The 24,509-nt window shown below is 39.3% G+C and overlaps 2 protein-coding genes and 1 non-coding gene across 5 annotated transcripts; all 3 read left to right on the top strand.

The window, feature by feature from the left end:
* Positions 1–958: 958 nt before the first annotated feature.
* On the top strand, positions 959–15,049 carry LOC107584807 (serum deprivation-response protein-like). The gene is made up of 2 exons (XM_016271571.1): positions 959–1,818; positions 13,935–15,049. The coding sequence occupies exons 1-2, from the start codon at positions 1,261–1,263 to the stop codon at positions 14,808–14,810; spliced, it is 1,434 nt and encodes a 477-aa protein (XP_016127057.1). The 5' UTR covers positions 959–1,260; the 3' UTR covers positions 14,811–15,049.
* A 2,208-nt stretch (positions 15,050–17,257) lies between these two features.
* On the top strand, positions 17,258–17,339 carry trnas-cga (transfer RNA serine (anticodon CGA)). Its single transcript has one exon. It is a non-coding gene; the product is annotated as a tRNA-Ser (tRNA).
* On the top strand, positions 17,271–19,791 carry nabp1b (nucleic acid binding protein 1b). Of its 3 annotated transcripts, none has more exons than XM_016271573.1 (6): positions 17,271–17,318; positions 17,658–17,743; positions 19,145–19,283; positions 19,388–19,459; positions 19,546–19,633; positions 19,712–19,791. In XM_016271573.1, the coding sequence occupies exons 2-6, from the start codon at positions 17,659–17,661 to the stop codon at positions 19,781–19,783; spliced, it is 456 nt and encodes a 151-aa protein (XP_016127059.1). In that variant the 5' UTR covers positions 17,271–17,318; position 17,658; the 3' UTR covers positions 19,784–19,791. The 3 variants fall into 3 exon arrangements, with proteins under 3 accessions (XP_016127059.1, XP_016127060.1, XP_016127061.1); XM_016271574.1 differs by having other exon boundaries at positions 17,316–17,329; XM_016271575.1 differs by lacking the exon at positions 17,271–17,318 and adding an exon at positions 17,394–17,416.
* Positions 19,792–24,509: the final 4,718 nt, after the last annotated feature.

Below are 24,509 nucleotides of genomic sequence, written 5' to 3' on the forward strand. Positions count from 1 at the left end.
CTGTCAACTGTTTTGCATTTAGAAAACACAATATGAACTTGTGTCAAAATTCATGTGCTTGTATGCTATGAAAATTTTTGCATATAAAGTATCCCCAGAGTAGAGGTCAGAGGTCCATGAATGGACTCTTTTCCACTCTCAGAAGTCTGCGTTTCCACAGCCATTACCCTGCAAAGGAAAAATGAGGGGAAATGACATCATGGAGGCACGTATAACAATGCAGAAAGAAGGAAATGGGAGCAATTAAGACATTCTGTGTTTGCGTGTATAAGAGGCAAACACCCAAGAAAATGACAAGGAGGTTTCACACAATTTTTTAAGATTTAATAATTAATTTCATGCTAACAGTGTTTTTATTGTCCATTATATTTCCCTGCATAGTGAAATGTAAATGCAAAGTTTTCCAGTTCTGCTGCTAAGTTTCGCCATGCTCCTGCTACTGCTGGAGGCAGGAAAAATGACTCCACTCACACGGCCTGAGAACTGTTTGTGTGACATTTTTTCCAGAATAAACTTAGAATGGCTACAACTGAAAAAAAAGACTCTTAGAAAATAAATACAGGCAAACATACACAAATTCTTGTGCACATCTACCCACGCAGAAAACTCCTCTTGCTTAGCAAATCTTTATTTAAAGGGAAAACACACACCTTTGTTTTATATTCCTTTCTGTATCTCTTTCACTCTCTCTCTCTTTATTCACAGATGAGCTCATCCTTCAAACATGACTCTTAATATTATATTGCTCTCTTCAATATAAACAGAACAAAACCTAGAGAGCCAGAGAAAGTTAGGGGGAGGTTCTACATGTGAAGAGAGTTGCTCATGTTCCAGCGTACACACTCACATACTCGCACTTGACACATGCAAACACATAACTCCCTCACCAATGGGCCAGGCTAGCTGCCATGGAAACCAAGCTCCACCCCCATAGGGTGTGGACAGGCTTTTTAAGCTGTGGGGAAGCCTCTACACGGCTCTTCCAATCGCACCAGAGAGGGAGGGAGAGGTAGAGAGAGAGAGAGAGAGGAAAGAGTGTGGCTATCTTCAAAAAGGGGTGGGAATGTTGAACCTGGAAGCTGAAAAGTTATTCCCAAGCCTGTAAACAAGAATCAAAGCTGTAAGAACGTGGTGGCACTAAAACCAACTAGAAGGGGAACTTAGTACAGCCAGACCAGCTCACTTAAAGGTGAAGAAAGGTAAAGAACGAGACCATTTTCCTAAGTAAAGTTATCCGTCGAGACCAAGAGCAGCTTCAGAATGGGAGAAGATGCAGTGCAAGCAGAGAGGAGCAGCATGGCCAGCACACATGAGAACCAAGAGCTGGTGGTGCCAAGCCCCAGCCCCACTCAGTCTTCACCCACACATAGCCTCTCACAGCTGGGCACCGTCGCAACCAACGCCTCTATTGGAGAACCTAGCAGCACTGGGCCTCTGGCTGGGGGCACTACAGGCACTCTCACCAGAGATGGAGCTTCACCAACAGGACAAGTGAATGCCATCACTGTCTTGACACTTCTAGATAAGCTGGTGAACATGTTGGACTCGGTGCAAGAGAACCAGCATAAGATGGAGATGAGACAGGTCGAGATAGAGGGGTCGGTGAGGGGCATCCAGAACGATATGACCAAGCTCTCCAAAAGTCACACTTCCACCTCCAACACGGTCAGCAAACTCCTGGAGAAGAGTCGTAAGGTTAGCGTCCACATGAAGGAGGTCAAGGACAAGATGGATAGGCAGGCCGTCCAGGTGAAGAAATTGGAGGCTAATCATGCTCAGCTGATCAAGAGAAACAACTTTAAAGTGCTCATCTTCCAGGTAAATGTACAGTGTGTGTAATGGGGAGCAGTTGGTGGTGGGGTGTTTGATGTGCTCATGTGAGGACACTGAATGATTGCATTGTGCGGGTGATCATCGACAGTTCAATTGTCTCCAACTCTCATAACAATAAGGGATATTAGCTGAGTCTAATGAATCTAAATGTCATTTGACTAAATTACCCCATAGTTGAAGAACAGATCACATGCTTCCCTCAGGGTAGGTACATTTCTGAAGCAGGGGAGAAGGGTGAAAGTTCAGAGTGTAAAGATGAAAGCAATGCTTGAGAAGGTGTGATGTCGCTTAAGGTCATTGTGAGGTGGGATGGAATGGAAGCAAGAACTAGGTGGTCGCCTCTTATCTCTGTCTCTAATGGCTAATGCGTTGGGGTCAAAAGCTCAGACAGACTACCCAAACTGTCGAGTGTTTCTGGGATGTCAAACCTGGTCAAATCCATGGCTTTATTTGTGGATGTTTGAGCACCTGAAAGCACAGCTCCTTTTAAGTCCTTGCAAGTTTTGTACTTGACTCAAAGTATTAACCTCTCAAATACCCAGCTAGAATTTTAGATATCCCAATATTTCAGAAAGAAAATCAGTAGGATTCCAAACTAAGAGAGAGCTAGAGAGCTCGAGAGAGACTCAATAGGGGAGGCTTGTTTTGAAGCTTAGCCAAAAGCTATTATTTAAAGCACAATAGCCTTGAATAGAAGGTGTGTCCAGAGATCAGCTACAGTGCACCGTAATGTGTATCCTGTTGTCAGAAGACCCGTGCTGAAATGTGCTATGCTACACTGGCTAGCTGCTGTTTACTGCAAGACCTACAATCAACGAATGACTCAGTGATTCCAAAGACAGAGAGCGCTGAGAGAGGCTTTCCATTTTCCCCTCTCTCTTCCCAGCTGTGTGGTTACTGCAGAAGTACATGATGTCGAGAATGAGAGAGGGCCTAGAGAAACACATTTTTAGAAAGTCAACTTTCCATGTGCGAAGAGAGTGTTTAAAATAAGATGGGATAGTAAATTTATTCGATGAACTAGTATGAAAACACCCTGTAGTTTCTACAGTTGCCGTCATAGACAGAGTGCTAGGACTTAAAGCTGGCCAAAAATGGTTGGGGTGTGTGTGTGTATGTGTGTGTGTGTGTGTGTGTGTGTGTTACTATGGCACCTACTTTGTTTATTTGGAGGGAAATCCGATTGGAAGATATGACGGTTGAGATTTCCCTCTTTGTCCAAATTATTTCAGGCTCATTACTTGCAGAAAGGGATTTGGTTTGCTGTTTTTCATTTTGTAAGCATTTGCAAAGCAGTCCAGGCATGTCTGGTCAGCATCTAAGGGAATGTGTGTTAATCCAGCCATGGGGTTCTTGTGTTCACCTGATCTGTCCTGCATCATAGTTAGGATGGGTGGGACTGTGGTGGACACAGGGGCAAAATGTTACCAGAGCTTTAACATTTCCACCAAACATGCCTGACAGACCCACACAAACATTCTTGGACAATCCTTGTTTTATTTACTTTAATGTTCCTTCATTAAACCCCCCCTTACACTCTCCCGTGGGGTTGCCTGGGTTTGTTTCTAAGGAATGATAGGATTTGACCAGTACTGCAACTATCCTCATTATTAAACAGACACAACTTCTGCGGGGGAACCAAAAAACGTTTTCAAGTCACTTGTGCGAAGTGTTTCACATTTATATACAATTGTTCACTATTAAACAAGCTTGACAAAAACTTTAAAAGACTTTCGGGTGAAGCCTTTGTGATTTTGTAAGTCAACAAATAGTCTATTTGTCTTTTAACATTCTCAGTTTTATTTCCTGATCTCTATAGCTACATTCAGGTGTTCACCACACCCTGCCTGCCTGTGTTTTTCACTTTTATCTTCGCCTCCTGTTGTTGGAATCGGGGGGCTTGGCTCCCCCCTTAGGCGGACTTACAGGCGGGAGAGAGAATGTTGTTCTTGCATAAGCAGAAACTCTGGCTCAAACACTCACATTCCAGAGGTGGAGAGAGTCTCTCCCATATTCAAAATGATATAAATAGGCCAGTAACCAAAATCAATTAGAACTCCATGAAACATGGATCAAGACACTGGTGGTGACCATAAAAGAGAAAAGGAAGAAGGAGCTTGTAAAGTTTGTTAGCTTATGAGGAGACTTCCTGGATTTAGACAAACATCATTCCATTTGCAATTCTTTTGCATGATGCAACGTTCAATGAACATATTTAACTAATTGTCCCTGTGTTTCTCAAAACTTCACATATGGATTGTGTTATAGCTGCACAATATTTCCAAATTCTCATTACTTTCAGCACACAATGCTCCCATTTTTTTCATGCTGAAAGCCAAATCTAGAGTAGGAAAGCACAAGATGGAATATTTTTACAACTAGCCCTTCGCTATCACCTAATAAGGCTATCTGTGCCTCTCCAGAAAGAGTGATAGCGCTATATGCTAAATACTAAATTATTGAAGCAGATGAAGGCAATTGATATTCTCAGTGTCTGACAGAATTGTAAGTTAACACTGGCTGGGCCTTCCTGAGCTGGACATATACTGTAATAGTCTACAAAAAACAGACATCCTTTTGCACTAGGGTTTCAAAAACTGACAGAACTCTGGCCCTTTAGTCCTATCTAAATACACACACACACACACACACTGAAGAGACAAAAGCTGTTATTGTGTGTGTCCCATGACAGGGAACAATGCCAGCACAGAGGGAAAACTATACACACTCATAATGCCATGGGAACTCATGGGGACATACATGCTGGGACAAACCAGTCCAGAAACAGACTACACATCAACTACAAAGGAAACTGCAACAAAACCATGCCCTTTCACACTGATCTTTCATCAACCTCTTCTTTCAGAATAAAGGTTAAGTAATAAATAAACCCATTTAGGCTGATGTAAGACCTCTGATTCACATCAGGGTCCTGATTACCCCGATAAAGTTTATTCTGCAATAATGACTCACTGACTGCACATTATTCCACTTATTACAGAGACTACTTTGGGGGGAAAAATACTAATGGACAAGAAATACTGAAATTTTTACATTATATGAGGGGGGAAATACAGAATGCAAAATACTGTGACTGACCAATCAGAATCAAGTATTCCAGAGAGCCCTGTAATATAATGTGTGTGTGTGTATATATATATATATATATATATATATATATACTGTATATATATAAAATGTAATGTTTAAACTTGTTAAGTATATAATTTGGAGCTAAAACCAAAACTACCATTAAAACTAAAACTACCACATATTCAGTGATGCGACATGTTTTACAACACGTCATATTATAATATAACGTGTTTGAGGAAGTTCTGGGATTAAGTTGAAGCTCATGACAGAATCAGAATAGCCATAATTGCAGTAAAACTGTAGTTTTAAATCGCACTATACAGGCATAGGATTGAATCGCATTTCTCAAACTCTGACAAAAGAAAATTTCTCAGTGAATAATTGTAATAATGGCAAGTAGCATGCTTGAAGAGATTTGCTCATGTCATGTAAACATCTTAATCCATGTAATTCCTTACTCTGATCGCTGCCAATTATGCATGTAAACGTGGTCATTGTTGCTTGAAGTTCTTCCAGGGCTGATTTTTTAGAGAGGGAAAGCCTCTTCCACTCAGCTCTCCCACCCCATCCTGCTCCAACTATTTTGTTCCGCCTCACATCTTACACACACGAAAACACATGCAGACCCATACACGTAACAGTAGTCTACATTTCTTTGCACGCACAAACAGTGTTGAACTGATTAAGCTATACAGTTAACAAGTACAAATTACTCATAATGTATAGTATATAATAGTATATATATATATATATATATATATATAAAGTGAACATATTTTAAATATATATAATTATTAGATTAGACCAAGATGTCTAGGAAAACAACTTTGTGATGATTCATTATTTCCTTAAGCATTTTTTGACCATTAAAAGTTTATCCAAAAATGAAAATTTGCTGAAATTGTACTTGTTCACCAACGGATCCTCTGCAGTGAATGGGTGCCGTCAGAAAGAGAGTTCAAACAGCTGATAAAAACATCACAATAATCCACAAGTAATCCACATGACTGCCGTCTATCAATTAACATAGTGAATTGCCCATCCTCTGTTGTCCTCTTACATAAAAAAATAAAATAAAAAAATGACTGTTTATGCTTATAAATAGTGCTCAATCTGTGCATATTTTTCTCCTGATTCAGATTAAATTACTTCTTCACTGGAGAAAGCATGGAATGAACTGTTTGGTTCCCCACTGAGAAAATGACAGGAACTTGTGTCTCTGGAGGCTGTGAGGAGGAATTCTTTAACCTGTTTGTATAGCTGATCTATTGCATTTAATAATTTGAGGGGTGTATGTTACTTTGTGTTTTTGCCATCAGCATAAGCTGTTCATATTAAGCCATTTAAGATACACAGGTTCCAGGGACAAGTCTGAACCTGGTTAACTAAGTTAAGTCAAGAGAAACTGTTCACTTTAAAGAGTACAATTACGCAAGCTGCTGTCACGTATAAATATGTCAACACTCCACTCTCCTTCTTAGAGACTTTCCTACATGCTGGGGATTTGTGAGTTACTGACATTGCTGTATATATACAGTTACGACTAAAAAGTGATTTAATGACTGCTGATAGACACTCTTCTTGCCACACAGGCTAGTCCAGTGCCTCAGCACCTTTTCCCTCTTCCTTTTCAAATTGGCAATTTGAGCTACGGATTGCCAACTACTTGAGGACAGTACTTGAAAACATGCAAATACAAACAAATGTAAACAAATAGCAATATCCGAGGCATCCAAACAACACAGCAACTCTCGACACAGCACTGACTCCTCTAAAGCGTTGCCAAATAAATACATAAATACTACAAATATATATATATAATAAATCTTTAGGGTGAATATCTTGAACCTCACAATATTCTTATTTCACCACAATGTCAAATATAATATTAATAATAACTTTATCATTACTTTAATGCAAAACAATTTCATTATTTCATTCATTATTCTTATTGTATTTTATTTATTGTAATCGAGGGAAAAATATATTTGATCTAAATTATTAATTATATGTCATGGTATTGCCTTTACTAATACTAATATTTCTAAATATGACCCTGAAGGAGGATAACTGTTTATTTGTTCTTGCTATGGTTACAATTTTAACTTTAAAATACTGAAGTGAAACACTTAATTTCCATTGTGATTCTTCTGATTCCCAAAACGTTATCATTTGGCATCTCTACACCCATTTCTTGATGTTTAATTTTAAACACATTCTACTTGTGTCATAGTCAGGAGGTTCATGAAAAACTGCACCTTGCCAAAAAAAAAACCTCTAACAATCTCGTCACAACAAAACTGTTGACTCATACTCTACTTTATCAAAGCAGCTGGAGGGAAACAATACAAACATACAATACTTTGCTTTCATGATCCTTAAATGCAAATATACAGTTACAAACAATGTTATGTCACTCTGTTTTCTAAAGCTTTGTTTCTAAGTCCAAGTATCGAAGTTTACTAACTGGTAACTCTGATCAGAGACTGATGGAGCATGGAAATTCTATGTTAAAGTTTGCAGGGAGTTGGCCAGATTCATTCTTAAACTGTGCCAGCAAAATCATACCAATACCTTTGATCCATATCTGCTGTCCAAAGTAAAGCTCTTTCGTGGGTGGACAGATCTGCTAAATCCCAAAAGCGGTATTTCAGCCCTGGTTTAGCGCGTTGCATATATCCACAGGGATTACCGTCAGTCATAATGTATCCTTTTTGTTAGTTCTCTTCTGTTCGGTCAAACCTATCCCTCCACTCTGACAGGCCAAACCCTCATTTCCTCGCACACAGAGAGCTTCAGAGGCCAGAGTTACAACAGGCAGTTCAGAGGGGAACGTCTAGGTTACTTGTGTAACCCTCGTTCCCTGAAGGAGGGAACGGAGACGTTACGTTCCGTTGCCACAGTTGCTGTACCACCGCTGTACGGCCGGGGCACGTAGTCTCGGCTCCTCAGCGAAAAACTGATGTGCGTTTGCACGCGCTCTCCTTTTATATCCGCGCTGCGGGGCGGGGTGCGCGTGGCGAAACACGCACGCCAACTGTCATTGGCTTGTTTAGTTAACACTCGAAGGTGATTGGGCTCTCGGGCGAGATCCCAATTCGTCAGTCACTGACGTAACGTTGAACGTGACTGACTGAATGGGAACACAACCTTTCTATCATGTTAGAAGAGCAGATGTGAACATTAAGGCCCTTTGCAGGCAGTATACAAGAATTATCAAGGCATGTTCAAATTCAATGTTTGCATAACATTCTACTAAGATTCCTTCATCTGTTTGCTTTTCGAAATCAGCTTAGATGTTTCCTTCGCTGCTTATTATATCTCAATTCTGTGTGTGTGCTTTGGCAGCTGATAAAAAGAATCAAATAGAACCTGATGAAGCAATTGACCATTCGCAAAGACCCACCTCGCTTAGTTACTGTTGCTATGTCCGACAAGCCATGGCACTCTCACGCCACACATAATGTTCTATTCAGTGAAAAATACATCACAGAGCAAAGAGGACACTGACAACAAACCGACAGACAAGACAGAGCAGGTTACTTTTGGTATAAAATAAAGTCTCAGCTTTAAAATTTAAATTTTTTTATAAAGAAATTCAGTCACTTTATTTTAAGGCCCAATTCTCGCCATTAACAAACCATTAAAGCCATTCAATTGTTCCTTTCTCTTTGGACTGTTACAAGCTCTTGGTGCATAAAGAAGGTCTGTAAAGTTGCAAAGACTAAAGTCACAAATCCAAAGAGATATTCTTTATAAAAGTTAAGAGTCAACCACGCCTACCTAAAAGACTCGTTCTAACACGCGCCACATGTCTACGTCACTATGTGGGAAGATTTGCATAACGCTGCCCAAATGTTCAGAAAAGAAAAACAAGAAAAAAGGCATAACTTCTATTCTCACTGTAGTATTGTTGTTGCCGCCCCCGCCATGTCGTGAAGGCGTTGTGTGTTTCGATGTGCAAGTGAAAACTACTTTGTTTGGCCTTCCAAAAGAGGACGATATCCGCTTCATCATGCCTGGAGCTGATCCGTGCTGGTCGCTGAGGAAATACATTAACTTCGCGCTGTGGATCGCCGGATCAGCTTTCACCATGGACGAAGCGGAGTCCAGCCCGGGGTCGTCACATGTGGTTGCCGCAAGCCCGCCGGATGCTCCTTCGTCGAATCCGCCGGCCGCACCGTTCTCAAGCCCATCCGCCGCCGCTCACTCAAGCTGGCCTCCACTCACTCTAGGCCACCGGTCGCCGCTAACTCTAGCTGCCGGACTCTGCTCACTCTAGGCCTCCGGCCTCCGCTCACTCTAGCCCGCCGTGTGTGACACTGTGTTTCGTTGTGAAAGCGAAACTACTTTGTTTGGCCTTCCAAAAGAGGACACGACTAGAAATCATTTACAACATTGTTCCAGAACAGTTCAACCCAAATATTCAGATGTGCCCAGCGCATTTTATGGAGGACTGTTTCCTGATCCTGGTAGAGTAGACAACAATGCCAGCTTTTCTGACTCACAGACTGTAAGTACGTTTTTTATATTTAAAGAATTTGCCACTGACGATTCAAACGCAAGTTTTGAGCTGTGTTGAGTAGCGTTTGTAGTTTGTCATTTCTCTGATCACAAATGCAGACATGGTTTTATGTTTACACGGCGCGATGCAATGCAATGCGTAAAAAGACTAATTATGAAAAAGTAATTATGTCCCCACTGGATGCAACAAATGCCTCGTTTATAATGGGTTTTCATGCTTTTGAATCGTCGCTCCAGCCGGACAGGGCATCACAGTATGGTAGGGGCGTAACATTTCCGTCACATGCTTGAGGTATTCGGCCAATCACAATGCACTGGGTAGCTGGCCAATCAGAGCACACCTCACTTTTCAGAACGATGGGCTTTGTAAAAATCTACGCGTTTCAGAAAGGCGGGGGCATAGAGGAGAAACAATAATGTACATTATGTGGAAAATAATGTGTTTTTTGAACCTTAAACCGCATAAACACATTTCATTACACCAAATACACAAAATAATGTTCTTTTTAGCAACATCATATGACCCCTTTAACTATGGCCTTTCCCTCAATAAACTCCTAATTTGCTGATTATTAACAGTTAGTCAGGTAGTAGTTGTTCAATTTAGGTATTGAGTAGGATTAGGGATATAGATTATGGTCATGCAGAATATGTGCTTTATAAGTACTAATAAACAGCCAATATATTAATAATAGGCATGCTAATAAGCAACTATTTAATAGTGAGAATTGGCCCCTATACTAAAGTGTTACCAGAAATTCAACCAATAAATAGAGTTTTGTGTCTCTTTAATGTGTCGTGACAGATCGCTGTAGTGCCTCTCTTCCTCTTTACTAGTTATAGCACAAAATAAACATGAATGAACATCAGAAGGTATCTTGTTTCAACCGCAGAAAGACGTCAATACGCACCATTTTTAATGGTTAAGTCCACCGATGTTAATCTACTGGTGGTTTGTTTGTCGGACAAAATGGCAGATTCGCCGTTATGATTGGTCAGATCACCTGTCAGTCAAACTCCAGGCGAAGAGTCAGTTGGGAGTCATAAATGATAATTTCAACGAACGTCAATTTAAATGTCCGTGATGCTATTTCTACTGAGAAATAAGCAACAGTTTAGTTCACATAAGAAAAACTATTTAAAAAATAGTGCAATAATGTTTCCTTCATAACTGAGCCCTAAGAGAACATATATGCCCAAACAAGGGGGTATTTGCATTCATATATTGTGTGTGCTTACATTTCAGATTGTATCTAAACAGTACAGTGATTAACTGGGAGGTTTCCTACATGACATGACCTCATCTGTATTATAATTTAGTCTTATCGCTAAGAGAGAGGCTCTCAGTCTCTCCTGCGCATTTCTGACATGCCATGGAACTTTCTGATGGGTGGGGGGCAAACCGGGCTTCTGTCCAGGTGTGCTGTCCAGGTATTTCTGCACTCCACCCCAAATGCTTCCTGAACCTCATCCTACTCCATTTCAAAGCCCTACACCAGACTTCCCCGCTTTCTCTCTTTTTCCAGTTGCCCTGCTCTCTCTCTCTTTCTGTCCTGGCTGTCTTCCTCAACTCTGTGGAAACTCTGATATGAGTTGTGTAGGGTTATGTCTGGCATTCCTTCCTATCGTCTCACTATTCTTCAGCCTTTATGATTGTCTCCAGAAAGGGAAAGTGGGTCGGTACACAATGTTTTTCACAACAGATGATCTTGTCCCCTTGTGTTATTTTAAAAAGCATGCATCCACTACTCAACTTCACTGCATATAGTGCTTCATATTACAAGCTGAGCATAATGACCTTGAAGATGCTTGTGACACTCTATATTCTTTTAAAAGACAAATTCTTGAAAGTATAATAAAACCTAATTGTGTGGTCAAGGACATTGACAGCTCTTTGACAGCTCACTGTACTTCTAAGTGCAACAAGTAATTAATTTTCTGACTCACAGACTGTAAGTACGTTTTTTATATTTAAAGAATTTGCCACTGACGAGCTGTGTAGCTGTGTTGAGTAGCGTTTGTAGTTTGTCATTTCTCTGATCACAAATGCAGACATGGTTTTATGTTTACATGCAATGCAGACGTATAAGTCATTATAATCTGTAATTATGTCCCCACTGGATGCAACAAATGCCTCGTTTATAATGGGTTTTAATGTTTTTGTCTCGTCGCTCCGGCCGGGACAAGGCATCACAATATGGTAAGGGGCGTAACATTTCCGTCACACGCTTGAGGTATTCGGCCAATCACAACGCACTGGATAGCTGGCCAATCAGAGCACACCTCGCTTTTCAGACCGATGAGCTTTGTAAAAATAGATGCGTTTCAGAAGGCGGGGCATAGAGGAGAAACAATAATGTACATTATGTGGAAAATAATGTGTTTTTTGAACCTTAAACCGCATAAACACATTTCATTACACCAAATACACAAAATAATGTTCTTTTTAGCAACATCATATGACCCCTTTAACTATGGCCTTTCCCTCAATAAACTCCTAATTTGCTGATTATTAACAGTTAGTCAGGTAGTAGTTGTTCAATTTAGGTATTGAGTAGGATTAGGGATATAGATTATGGTCATGCAGAATATGTGCTTTATAAGTACTAATAAACAGCCAATATATTAATAATAGGCATGCTAATAAGCAACTATTTAATAGTGAGAATTGGCCCCTATACTAAAGTGTTACCAGAAATTCAACCAATAAATAGAGTTTTGTGTCTCTTTAATGTGTCGTGACAGATCGCTGTAGTGCCTCTCTTCCTCTTTACTAGTTATAGCACAAAATAAACATGAATGAACATCAGAAGGTATCTTGTTTCAACCGCAGAAAGACGTCAATACGCACCATTTTTAATGGTTAAGTCCACCGATGTTAATCTACTGGTGGTTTGTTTGTCGGACAAAATGGCAGATTCGCCGTTATGATTGGTCAGATCACCTGTCAGTCAAACTCCAGGCGAAGAGTCAGTTGGGAGTCATAAATGATAATTTCAACGAACGTCAATTTAAATGTCCGTGATGCTATTTCTACTGAGAAATAAGCAACAGTTTAGTTCACATAAGAAAAACTATTTAAAAAATAGTGCAATAATGTTTCCTTCATAACTGAGCCCTAAGAGAACATATATGCCCAAACAAGGGGGTATTTGCATTCATATATTGTGTGTGCTTACATTTCAGATTGTATCTAAACAGTACAGTGATTAACTGGGAGGTTTCCTACATGACATGACCTCATCTGTATTATAATTTAGTCTTATCGCTAAGAGAGAGGCTCTCAGTCTCTCCTGCGCATTTCTGACATGCCATGGAACTTTCTGATGGGTGGGGGGCAAACCGGGCTTCTGTCCAGGTGTGCTGTCCAGGTATTTCTGCACTCCACCCCAAATGCTTCCTGAACCTCATCCTACTCCATTTCAAAGCCCTACACCAGACTTCCCCGCTTTCTCTCTTTTTCCAGTTGCCCTGCTCTCTCTCTCTTTCTGTCCTGGCTGTCTTCCTCAACTCTGTGGAAACTCTGATATGAGTTGTGTAGGGTTATGTCTGGCATTCCTTCCTATCGTCTCACTATTCTTCAGCCTTTATGATTGTCTCCAGAAAGGGAAAGTGGGTCGGTACACAATGTTTTTCACAACAGATGATCTTGTCCCCTTGTGTTATTTTAAAAAGCATGCATCCACTACTCAACTTCACTGCATATAGTGCTTCATATTACAAGCTGAGCATAATGACCTTGAAGATGCTTGTGACACTCTATATTCTTTTAAAAGACAAATTCTTGAAAGTATAATAAAACCTAATTGTGTGGTCAAGGACATTGACAGCTCTTTGACAGCTCACTGTACTTCTAAGTGCAACAAGTAATTAATTAGCTTAAACCCCTTCATAATGGCCCCTGCAAAGCCAGACAAACCATTGGCTGAAGGTGTCCTGTTGTACATTTTAAGAAGAGGGTTTTTTTTCTCTCTGTTGTTTTGATCCGGCCAGGAAACTGGCTTTTCGAGACTTTTCAGAGTACCAGAGACAGTGGCTTCTCTCTTTTCTTTTCTTTTATTGTTAATTTTAAGTATTTCATTAGATTCATTTCATTTTCTATTAAGCTATGGACCTCACCATAAAGCCTTTACCCTTTTCTGAAAGGCATTAATAGAGTATGATGTTATGTAGAAACGATTAAAGATATCTCCCACCAACACATGACTGCTCTGTGTATCATCAACATTCTTACATTCCAGTTGTCTAGACAAAAAAAATAAAAATCTTGTAGGAAGCAATTTCAGCACTGACTTTGATTCTTCTGTGGCATTAGTAAGTGGGAAACCACTGCCTATTACAATAACAAAGATTTTGAAATCTAAAAATTCTGAGCACCAATTTTGGCAGAACTGTGTCTTAAGAGCAATCATATGTGGAGTGAAAATAATGCTGTATGTGAACTGAATAATTTATTACATCTTTTTTCATTTTTTGTTGTGCAGGAGGAAAATGAAATCCCTTCAAGTGTCTTTGTGGAGGAACCTGCACCATTACCTGAAGTGGAGGGGGAGACCCCGACCATTGATGCCAACCGTTCTCAAGAGGAGGGCCTTCAGACCATCGCCCTCTCCTCGGATGAGGAGCAGGGACCAGAAGAGGACGACGATGAAATTTTGGCCGCTTTGGACCTCGAGAGTGAAACCAGAGTTGAAAAATCTCGAGCTGAGAAGATCAAGCGCTCCAGTCTGAAGAAAGTGGACAGTCTGAAGAAAGCTTTCTCCAGGCAGAATATCGAAAAGAAGATGAACAAGTTCGGCACCAAGATTGTGTCCCCAGAGAAGCGTGAGAAAATCAAGAAGAGTCTGACACCGAACCACCAGAAGAACCCTAGTGCCAAGAGCTCCTCTTTCAAGGTCTCTCCTCTCACCTTCAACATCAAGAAGAACCGCAGTGGGGATGCTGAACCAGAGGCTGAGGCCTCAGCTCAATCCGAAAGCGCCATTGCCTCCATCGAACTGGCCCCGATTGAGAGCCCAACTGAAGACCTGTCCTTCAAAGAGGTCCACTCCCAACTTGCACAGGAGGAAGTAAAGGCAGCTGTGGAAGCAATGGAGAAAGAGGAGGTGCCCAACATCCTGAATGGCACAGCCGAGGTTGAGCTGTCGATCACAGAAGTAAGCGAGGAGTATGCTCTTTCTGCGACCCTGCCCCAGGACGCCTCCCAGATAGAGGTGCCCCACAATGCTTTACAGGGAGAGGATGAAGGGGAAGGAGAGGAGGAAAATGGAAAAGAAAGAGTGCAGAGTGAAGACAGCCCTCTAGCAGAAGCTGCAGCTGCAGGCCAAGCAGAGGGTGTTGCTGTAGGCCAAGCATCCTAATGTCCTGACCCTCCAATCCAGCCCCAGGACATCCTCCTAAACTGAAAAAGAAACTCTCTCCCTTATCAGTGCCAGCCATCCCTGCCATGAACCCAGACATCTGCCCTGTCCACACTGAATACAAACTTACAATACAGTATATTCAAAGGCAAAATACATGAAGTATATGACATTTGCTTTAAAATCCCATATCGCTGTGTTGGTCCCTAGTCTTTTAGCAGAAATGAATATGAAAGCAGTCTTATCAGTTCATCTAATCCAGCAGTCTGTTACAAACCTTCCGCTTGTGAGAAACTCACTCCAGCTGGGATTACTGCACACTCTGTCTTCCTCTGGTGGTGCTTACCTGTCAGCTGAGAAGGTTGGCAAAGGAAAACAAATCGCTTACAGCCAAAGGAGTCAACGGACGCCAAGCACACTCCATCTATCCCATGATTTTCATCCAATTCATCTCTTCTGGAATCGCCCATGCACACCTGAAAGTGATATTGATTTCATGCAACCTAGATTATTTCTAATCTTGGTCCAATTCGGTTTTGTTTTTGAGATTAAACAGCACATATATACTTCCATGTACTATGTCTGTGTTGATCAGAAATGTGTAATGTACTAAATTTTACATTTTGGTTTTAATCAAGTAACACTATGTATACTGTGAACTCATAAATACATATTGAACTTCACATATGTCTCGGGCCCTAGTCAGAAAGCGTTCTGATATATTGCTCTTTTCAGAGACCATTTCTCAAGCTCCCGTTGGCTTGATGCTGGCTGAGAAACAGGCACTGTGAGGCAGGTCTAGATTACAGGCATATTTCTGAAAGTGATGAAGGAGACGATCAGCCCAGTTGGATGCAAATAAGCCAGAGAAGTGTGGAGACTGAAAAAGTACAAAAAAATGTTAAAGTCTGTTTGGAGCGTTGAACTGAAGTTTCAAAATGTGAGAAATAACTAACCCCATGGGCTAATACCTTCATCAATTTACAATAAATGCAATTTACTGATATTTGTGCACACTTTGGCACTGGCTATCATGCAAACCCAGAAATAAAATGGTGCTGTTAGAGGATAAAGTAAAAAAAAAAAAAAAGAGCGACAGCACTGACAAATATTTTAGCAATGAGAGTACTTCTTCCTAAAAGTTTGGTCCATATTAGGCTATAATATAAAACATAGTAACAAGTCGAAATCTATTTTTGTGTTTGTGATATAATTTTTTTTCTTCTGCACAACGCAAGTAATTAGAGCATATTTTTAATTTCACTATTCCAGTGCTGAACAAAAACATAAAAGTGTGTGGCTTTGCTTTGGGTGGATGTCTCTTTCAGATGTGAAAAGGGATGAGGTTTTACTTCTTTTGAGTCTTTTAAAAATATAACAAACTTTAGCAAATTTTTGCTGATGCTTGTAATCCCTCATCTGTATTTGCATATCCCTTAAGATGTTAATTGTGTCGATGACTTCATAATATATAAGAGAGCTATATGTTGTCTTGGTTATCATATTTTAAAAACATTATGATTCATGCCAAAGTAAAGGCTCGGTTATAGCAGAGACCTCATAACGTTTCTGTGACACCTGTTTACCAAGTTGCTATTGAAGCACGCTCTGTTCAAATTATTCTTATAATGCAAATAAATAAAGATTTCAACCATGTCTTTTTGCATCTATCTTGTTCCTTGGAATCTTTAGTATGCTTTTCAAAGTCCTTACAGAAATAGACTCTAACCTACAGGAGAGGCTTTGATTTTAAGGTCAATACGTTTTTAAAAATAACATGTCCTGCCATTTCTAATTACATTAATATATAAGCGTCTAATATGAACATGACAAGACTTATTAAGTGGCCTTACAAACTCATCAGTAATGCCAAATGCGTCTCACCAGCATTTTCATAGTAAATTGTTGATTTATAAATTCCTCGCCTGTGCATTTAGGATATCTGTTTCAGAACAATCATATTAACTATTTTGTTATGTCAAGGTCAGGCTTGTGTAATCTCTTGCACCATGTTTCATCGTGAAGAGTGGTTAAATCAAATTCACACCCTCTGTGTCATAGAATCTATGACACACTCCTAAGCACTAGCGCCATCTGGCGTTATTGAATCAAGTAAAACTGAAAAAAAGAAAGAAAATAACAAGCGATGTAAATGCTAATATGAGACCCAACTTTATAACTAGACCATCTTTCAGAGTATGTTTGGCTATTCTATCGAATAAAGTGATGTATGTTTTCCAAATCATTTATTTTGTCATCTGTTTGTTTATTTGAATTGATGTCGAGAGGCATTCTAAATACGAGTTTTACCTCTAAAACAGTTTAACATTTTACATTTTCTATATTTTATTCATCCACCATAAAAAAAAGACGTTTATTTGCTCGCTAAAATCACATTTTCACATACTGATCAATAGATGGAGCTGTTCTACCACATATCTCTTGCAGTCACGGTGGCCGAGAGGTTAAGGCGTTGGACTCGAAATCCAATGGGGTTTCCCCGCACAGGTTCGAATCCTGTTCGTGACGATATTTTTTTTTTTTGCAAAACTACGATTATTACTTAAACAATTTATACCACACCAAAGGGTCGAACAAACTGTTGTGTGAATATGTTTATTCACTTTTTTATTCTTACAAGAAATGCACATATTCGGCTGTAGAAACATGTTTGATTTCATTTCTTTCCCTGTTTAATATGTTAATATGACTGAGTTGTGCTTCAATTTAAAATGAATCGCCGTATAGAGGCCTGGCACAATCAGTCATCTAAACACAAGGCAGTCTGAGGTGGCAGGCAGTGTGGGTTTGAGCAAATTTGAACGGAATTTCTTTCTCTTGTTTTAGAATGGCAAACGAAAATGTGTGCCTGATTAAAGATCTTAAACCTGGATTGAAAAACATTAACTTGGTTTTCATCGTCCTGGAAACTGGTAAGTCATACTTGCTTGGGAAACGTTTGCTGTTTTTGTTTGTTGTTTTATTTACAACCAAACGCGGCCTACACGATTGCTTGCTATCCTCATTTTTAATAACGCCAGTCGTCTGTTCAAGTAATCTGAGTGAGAACAATATCATATAAACCTTCGGTTTCATAACCGAAACAAAAAAGAGAAAGTAGTAGTTTTCAAGTAGCGAATCCGTGAACAAAGCATTCTTATGAGTTTGATCTATTCTGTGAATCGGTTGAACGGGTTCACGAATCGAACTGAATCGACTCGTGCGGTTCTCGAGTCACCATCCGAAATGGCTCACTTTATTTCGTGCAATACTTGCTGATATATCGCCATGTGAATTAGTGAATGTGTGAACGAGTGAGCAATTGTGGAGACAGCTATAGCGTTGTTTTATATGTAAATTAGTTTTAATAGGCCGGTTATGTTTAATGTAAACTCTTCATTGCAGCGGTCTGACTTAAAGGGGTCATATGATGCTGCTAAAAATAACATTATGTGGTGTAATGAAATGTTTATGTGGTTTAAGGTTAAAAAAACACATTATTTTTCACATACTGTACATTATTGTTTCTCCTCTATGCCCCGCCTTTCTGAAACGCGTCGATTTTTACAAAGCTCCATCGGTCTGAAAAAGCGAGGTGTGCTCTGATTGGCCAGCTATCCAGTGCATTGTGATTGGCCGAATACCTCAAGCGTGTGACGGAAATGTTACGCCCCTTGCCATATTGTGATGCCTGCGCAACCACATGTGACGACCCCGGCTTCGTCCACGGTGAAAGCCGATCCGGCGATCTACAGCGCGAAGTTGAAGTATTCCCTCAGCGACCAGCACAGATCAGCTCTAGGCATGAGGAAGCGATATCGTCCTCTTTTGGAAGACCAAACAAAGTAGTTTCACTTTCTCAACGAAACACACAGCGTCTTACGACATGGCGGCGGCAGCAACAACAATACTACAGCGAGAATAAAAGTTACGCCTTCTTTCTTTGCGTGAACATTTGTTCGGCGTTATGCAAATCTTCCCACATAGTGATGTAGACATGTGGGGGCGTGTTAGAACGAGCTGTTTTAGGTAGGTGTGGTTGACTCTTAACTTTTATAAAGAATATCTCTTTGGATTTGAGACTTTACAACTTTACAGATCTTCTTTATGCACCAAGAGCTTGTAACACTCCAAAGAGAAAGGAAAAATTTAAATCACATCATATGACCCCTTTAATTAACTTACATCCCAACAGTTTTTTTTTTTTTTTTTATGAACCGGTTCTTTGAAACTAACTGAAAGAACTGATTAATGGAAATAGTTCGATAAACAATTCACCTACTGTACATTTCAAGTATGGTCCATCTATGTGCTTCTTGAACAAAATGTGTCAGGTCGAGTATCTAAGACAAAGGATGGACACGAAGTGCGTTCATGTAAAGTAGCTGACAGGACCGGAAGTATTACCATATCAGTGTGGGACGAAGTGGGCAGCCTGATACAAACTGGAGACATCATCCGACTCAATCGAGGGTGACAGTTTATTATTGATGATATTATTAATCCTGATAATTATATGCGTCTTATATAGAAGGTTTTGATTTGTTCTTTATTATTATGGTGTTATTGTATTTCAGATATGCATCTCTCTTCAAAGGCTGTCTTACACTGTATATTGGGAGAACAGGGGACCTTCAGAAGACCGGAGAGTAGGTCTTCACAGCTGATTGAATTTAAGTGCTTTGACACCAAAACGATAATGACAATAACCAGCACTTTCTTGCATCTATCGAAGGTTCTGTATGATTTTCTCAGAGGTGCCAAATTTCAGTGAGCCCAACCCAGAGGTGCTGGCTAAAATCAATCAAATAAACAACACCCACGTGAGTGCACAAATACTGCTCAGAGGGCATGAACAGTTTGAGCACATATAAATGAGTGTCTATTTTATCTCTTAACAGGTCAAAACAGAAGCTTATGGCAGCACTCCCAGTATACCGAATCCTGGGCCTCCTGCTGGACCTACAGGTTGAACCTTTACAAGCTTGAAATATTGTTTGACAAATTGAATATTTGTTGCAAATGATCATGTTTGATTTAAAGGGGTCATATGATGCTTTTTTTAAAGATCATTATTTTGTGTATTTGGTGTAACCGAATATGTTGACATGCTTTAATGTTCAAAAAACACATTATTTTTCAAATACTGTACATTATTGTAGGTCCTCTATGCCCCGCCTCTCTCAAACGCTTAGTTTTCTACAAAGTCCCTCCTTCCTACAAGCGCAGTCTGCTCTGATTGGCCAGCTGACCCAGTGCATTGTGATTGGCCGAACACCGCAAGCACTCGTCGGAAATGTAACCCCCCTTACCATAATCGCGAGCTTCATCTTTAAAAATAAATGTAAAGACAGAACCAGAAAGGGGAACAGAGTTGCGTGACAGACAGTGATGAAGCTGGTGTTTATTATTGTTATATTTATAAATGATGTTAATTTTTCTGTGTAAAATAAAAATACTGATTACATCGCTGCAAGTGCTTATGCCAGCTACAGTTGTATTGCATTGTGCAGGGTATCACTCGACACTATTTTTAAATGTATTACTCCTTAACAAACATCTTCAAAAACAAATATCCACAGTAATTCCTCCATCCACCCATAACCAGCCATGCATTTCCATCAGGATACTTGTTCAGGACGCAAAGACCTCTTAGTAAAGTTATTCGTAGTCGAGTTCGTGGTCACAAGGATCAATGGCACAGATAAACTTTAATTATTAAAATAATCCTGGCCTGTCTCTGCTCTCTTGGCCACATAGCAGGCTCATAATTGTATGGCTGTGGTCCATTATACGAGTATGAATAAACATTTACAATGTCCTCAGCGATCCATTGTTTTCCTCCCGTTACGTCACTTCCGGTTTTGGTGTTTTTCAGATGCGGAAGTTAAATTTACTCACAAAAACGACTCCAGAAGCCTCAAGTAGCGTATTTATAAGTATATTCCTATATTATTATTCTAAACATTGACTCACTGGGTCTCTAACCTGCAATACGTAACGTTACTTTAAGAGCAAAAGGATACCATCCACATGGCCGTTTGAATGGCTCATTACCCCGCATGCAATTGGAGCCACTGTTGCCAACTAATTTTCAGGGGAAGTTGCTAAAGGAAGGTCGATTTGTTGCTAAATGGCGTTGTGATGTCATTGCGTGATGACGTCATTACTATAATTTTATAGTAATGTAATTTTATGTAATTTTATTACATAAAAGTGTGTCGCTACATCAAATCTCAGTAAAAAATATATTTTTATATGTTAATTTAGATTTGTTCGTAAAATAATATAAATGCATAATATAATGTAAAAATATAAATAACTTTGAATATACAACATTGAATTATTGAACGAACACTTACACATTTTTGAAGGATTACAAGTTTTTTTATTGGATAATGTCCTGGAAAATTACTAGAAGCCTACCTTTTTCATTTTTTTAGATATTTTTCTTTCAGTGCATTGATCAACAATCACAGGTACAACAAGGTGTATCATAAATGAACAATTATTAAATTATTATTACTATCAAATTGAACAATTGCAAATAGCAATAATTTAATTCACGTGATGTGTGTACTGCTAGGCATCTTTGGTTTCCTCTTTTTGTCGAATTTAGATGGAAAATGTGTGCCTTTTATTGTTCAAGTCACTTATCAAAAGTTGCTAAAAGTAGCCAAATAAAATTTAAAAATAGCTACATTTGTTGCTAGGTGCTTTTGGAAGAAAAAGTTGCTAGGGTAGTCTGAAAAGTTGCTAAATTTAGCAACAAAATTGCTAAATTGGCAACACTGTTTGGAGCGGTCTCCTGTGTTAGTGAAATCAAAATCAAAGCGTGGGTCGAAGAATTCGCCCATGCCCACAAACATTTCCTGACGTAGGCTACATCTGAGATGAAACGTGCCACTTTCGCTTGGTTTGAAAGTGTAGCAGTTGATAGGCCTTTAAATATTTGCCCAAAGCAATTGACAGAAAAGTATGTATACTGTTAAGCAGGGGCGTCATGCACTCATTATTTTTGAGGGGGCACAAGTGGGGGTCGTCATGTGCAGCCGCAATAGCACTCATGTTTTATTTTAAATTTTTTTCCTTTTTATTCGAAACATTCCCAAAGGCATAACTAACCTATATCATGAAATATCTCGATTTTGAATAATAAAAAATGTAATTTTGAGTTTATATTTCAAAATTCTGACTTTTTTCTTGCAATTCCGAGATTATATCTCACAATTCTTGTAAGAAAAATCAACTCGTCATTCTTTCTTTTTAGTTTATAATCTCAAACTTCTGGCTTTTTTTTCCTCAGAATTGACAAACTCGCAATTGTTGACTTGATGACTTTAAAATAAAGTTATAAAGTCCGAAATAGGAGATATAAACTTGCATTTAGCAAGAAAAAAAGTCAGAATTGTGAGATAAAATAGGTAAATGTTACTAAAACCTGTCTGTTTACTTAATTGACAGATATGGGTGTCATGTCATAACATATTTTTAATGCGTCTGACTTTATATTTAATGTGAATTTAACATTGAAAGTTAATGTGAATAAAAACATTGTAAGTTAGGCTACTTATCATAACACTTTCAGTGTACAAGAAAGAGAGCAAAGAACATTTACATTATCAAGGAACATTTTCACTGACAGTCTAGAGTTCAAGAACTCTCAAAATCTCCCATTAAAATCACTGAAGCTGTTTACACTATGAAATTAATATCTTACAGATTCATACCCACGTCTGCAGTTTGTTGTTTCTAACGAGAGAATTCGCCAGAAAGAGGTATTCAGACAGCGAGCGAAAGAAAACACCGGCATTTTAGCGATGACTCATCTGAACGCCTCTGATTGGTCATTGCATTCATAAGCTCAACAGCATCGTATGTGATTGGTTATAATGCGCAGCGCTGTAAAAACGCGTCTGGCTCAGCGCCAGCGCAGCGAACGCAGATTTGAATTTAGCAGCTGATGATGTGATGCACTGAGCGATTTTATCATGCTGGTGTGTGATTGTATCAAATATAGAAAATATTATTCAGCTATTTTTTTGTCTTTTGGAAGCTGCATTCAAAATCCACTTGGCTCAAAAATCTTTTAAAATTAAAGTTTTTTGGGTGTTAGTATCAATATGTTAGTCTTAAGGTTATCTATAAGGCAGTGTGCTCCAAAGCAGTGACAAAATTCGCATTTAGAAGACATAAGCATTCAAAAATTGCAGTTTGTCACTTCCGCCAAAACGGCGCAACGATTTTTTTGACGTCACATCGTACTTCAGCTTCTCATCAAACTTTCTGTCCAATCAAATGCTCTCTAGAATCTGAAGCGCCCGCCCCCAACACTATAAAATAGACTCTGAAGCCGCGGCTGAAATCGGTAACAGAATTAGTATTTTCTGTACAATGAATGGCACGTAGTGCACTATATAATATCGGGGACAGGGAACGATTCAAACAGTGTAAATATGCTTTCCATTGAGGAAAAAAAAAAGTCTGGTTTCGCGCTGTGTCACGCTAAGCACCGCACGCACACTCTGCTCCGGTCACAAAATGTATCGGAGCTATTTGAATTCTACACGGAATGCTATATTTTATAGCAATATGGATGAGATTGTGGCTGGCATACCCTAAATGCGGCTTTACGGAGCTCAACAGCTCTCTCTCTGGTTTTATTGGCGGGTCGCAACCAACTTGTTCAGGTGCATACCGCCACCTACTGTACCGGGGTGTGCAACTTCAGGGCTTCATGTACTTAGCATAGTTATAATCATAAAAAATCAATTTCCTATATGCTGTGCCCTGTATCTTTAAGAAAATTAAAGAGAGCCTTGCTACATTCCCACATTTTCTCATCTGCCCCCAAAATCCCCTTCAAACTCCATTCTTGTTCCAACTCATATATCTTATCTTGCAAGATCCTCCTTTCTGCATTATATTTTTTACACCTCATAATGATATGCTCCACATTTTCTGGAACATTACAGTCATCACAATTATCTGATATGCATTTTCCCATTAAAAACAGGGTTGATTTTAAATCCTAAAATTATGGCTACTACTTCAGCTGTAAATACTGATAATTTGTCATTAATTCTTTTGCATATGATTACATCAAACTCTGGTGTGTACACTCCTACTCCTATATGATCATTCCTTGAATCTTTAGATCCATCAGTAAATATTGGTATATACTGATAGTAGTTCTGCTTAACGTATTCCTGAACCAAATATCCAATATTATCAGCATTCGTTTCTACGGTGGCCGAGAAGTGCAAAGCAAATCACAATTCTGAAAACAAAATAACAAATTACAAACGCAAATGCAAGTCTAATAAACAAAATAACAATTCAGAAAGCACAACAACAATTCAGAAAACATTATAACAAGTCAGAAAACACAATGACAAATTCGAAAACAAAATGACAAGTCAGAAAACGCAACGACAAATCAGACAAACCGGAAGAGGTAGGTATAGTTTGAGACAGCGCCATTGGTTTGGGATTACCCACCGCTGACTGAACGAGACATCTGTCAATCAAAAAATATGGAGTGTCTATTTACATTGAGTTAAAAGTGGCTACAAAATGTCAACTCCTTTTCAAATCTCGTATCACATCGTAAAGGCATTTATTTTCAATAAAAATTAAGGAAATAATCAAAAAGTCGAAAATAAAGTATCGGGTAGGGTTAGGGTAGGTGTAGGGAGG

This window comes from Sinocyclocheilus grahami, unplaced genomic scaffold (assembly GCF_001515645.1).
Source record: "Sinocyclocheilus grahami isolate Dianchi unplaced genomic scaffold, SAMN03320097.WGS_v1.1 scaffold63.1, whole genome shotgun sequence".
Classification (NCBI taxonomy): domain Eukaryota; kingdom Metazoa; phylum Chordata; class Actinopteri; order Cypriniformes; family Cyprinidae; genus Sinocyclocheilus; species Sinocyclocheilus grahami.

Coding starts and splice junctions, on each gene's coding strand:
- LOC107584807 (XM_016271571.1), top strand. CDS start 1,261: ATGGGAGAAGATGCAGTGCAAGCAGAGAGGAGCAGCATGGCCAGCACA. Junction 1,819..13,934: donor TTAAAGTGCTCATCTTCCAG/GTAAATGTACAG, acceptor TTTGTTGTGCAG/GAGGAAAATGAAATCCCTTC.
- nabp1b (XM_016271573.1), top strand. CDS start 17,659: ATGGCAAACGAAAATGTGTGCCTGATTAAAGATCTTAAACCTGGATTG. Junction 17,744..19,144: donor TTTCATCGTCCTGGAAACTG/GTAAGTCATACT, acceptor AAAATGTGTCAG/GTCGAGTATCTAAGACAAAG. Junction 19,460..19,545: donor GACCTTCAGAAGACCGGAGA/GTAGGTCTTCAC, acceptor CATCTATCGAAG/GTTCTGTATGATTTTCTCAG.